Source organism: Wasmannia auropunctata, unplaced genomic scaffold, assembly GCF_000956235.1.
Source record: "Wasmannia auropunctata unplaced genomic scaffold, wasmannia.A_1.0 LD335975.1, whole genome shotgun sequence".
Lineage (NCBI taxonomy): Eukaryota > Metazoa > Arthropoda > Insecta > Hymenoptera > Formicidae > Wasmannia > Wasmannia auropunctata.
The window spans coordinates 88,265-88,859 of NW_012026915.1; the positions used below are offsets into that span (position 1 = coordinate 88,265).

Here is a 595-nt window from a genome sequence, read left to right on the forward strand (position 1 = left end):
CAAAACTTTTCAGACACGCAATTTTTTTATTATTTTATACCAGTCTAGTATATATCGTAATGTGTTTGTGACAGACAGATATCACGTAAGTTAAGTATGTTTTACGTTTGTACGTTTCCTTGAGATATATGTATATCGCTAATTATAATAAAATACATACATATATATAAATGTCATAAATGTAGACATATAGAAATCTAGATATATGTATATCGCTAATTATAATGAAATACATACATAAATATAAATGTAGACATAAGTGTAGACGTCTATTTCCATTACTATTCATTTTATTTTGCCCTTTCCAAACGGTGGCTGTGCGTTGGTTTGTAGATAAAAAATACCTTGAGCGTCAGTGTTGATAAATTCGCCCATAACGGCGGTGCTGGAATTATTATCGCCGCATTTTCCAAGCTGGAAGTCCATCCAATTGGAGCATTGCACCGCGACGAAGCCATCGGGATGCACGATGGACTCGGCGAAAAACTGATGCGATCTACCGTGGCTGCAGGTTTCTAAAAATACAAGCTAGGATCAATATTCTCTTGCATGTAAATATTGTAAGTAATATTCAATGTTGGCGTCGTACGGGATG

General features: G+C 35.1%; 1 protein-coding gene across 1 annotated transcript in view; it reads right to left on the reverse strand.

Moving 5' to 3' along the window:
* Window positions 1–426, reverse strand: part of LOC105454807 — a 2,799-nt gene extending 2,373 nt beyond the window's left edge. Inside the window, exon 1 of the mRNA XM_011697692.1 lies at window positions 345–426. Coding sequence (XP_011695994.1) covers window positions 345–426 — 82 coding nt within the window. The remainder of the gene's footprint in view (window positions 1–344) is intronic.
* Between the last annotated feature and the right edge of the window lie 169 nt (window positions 427–595).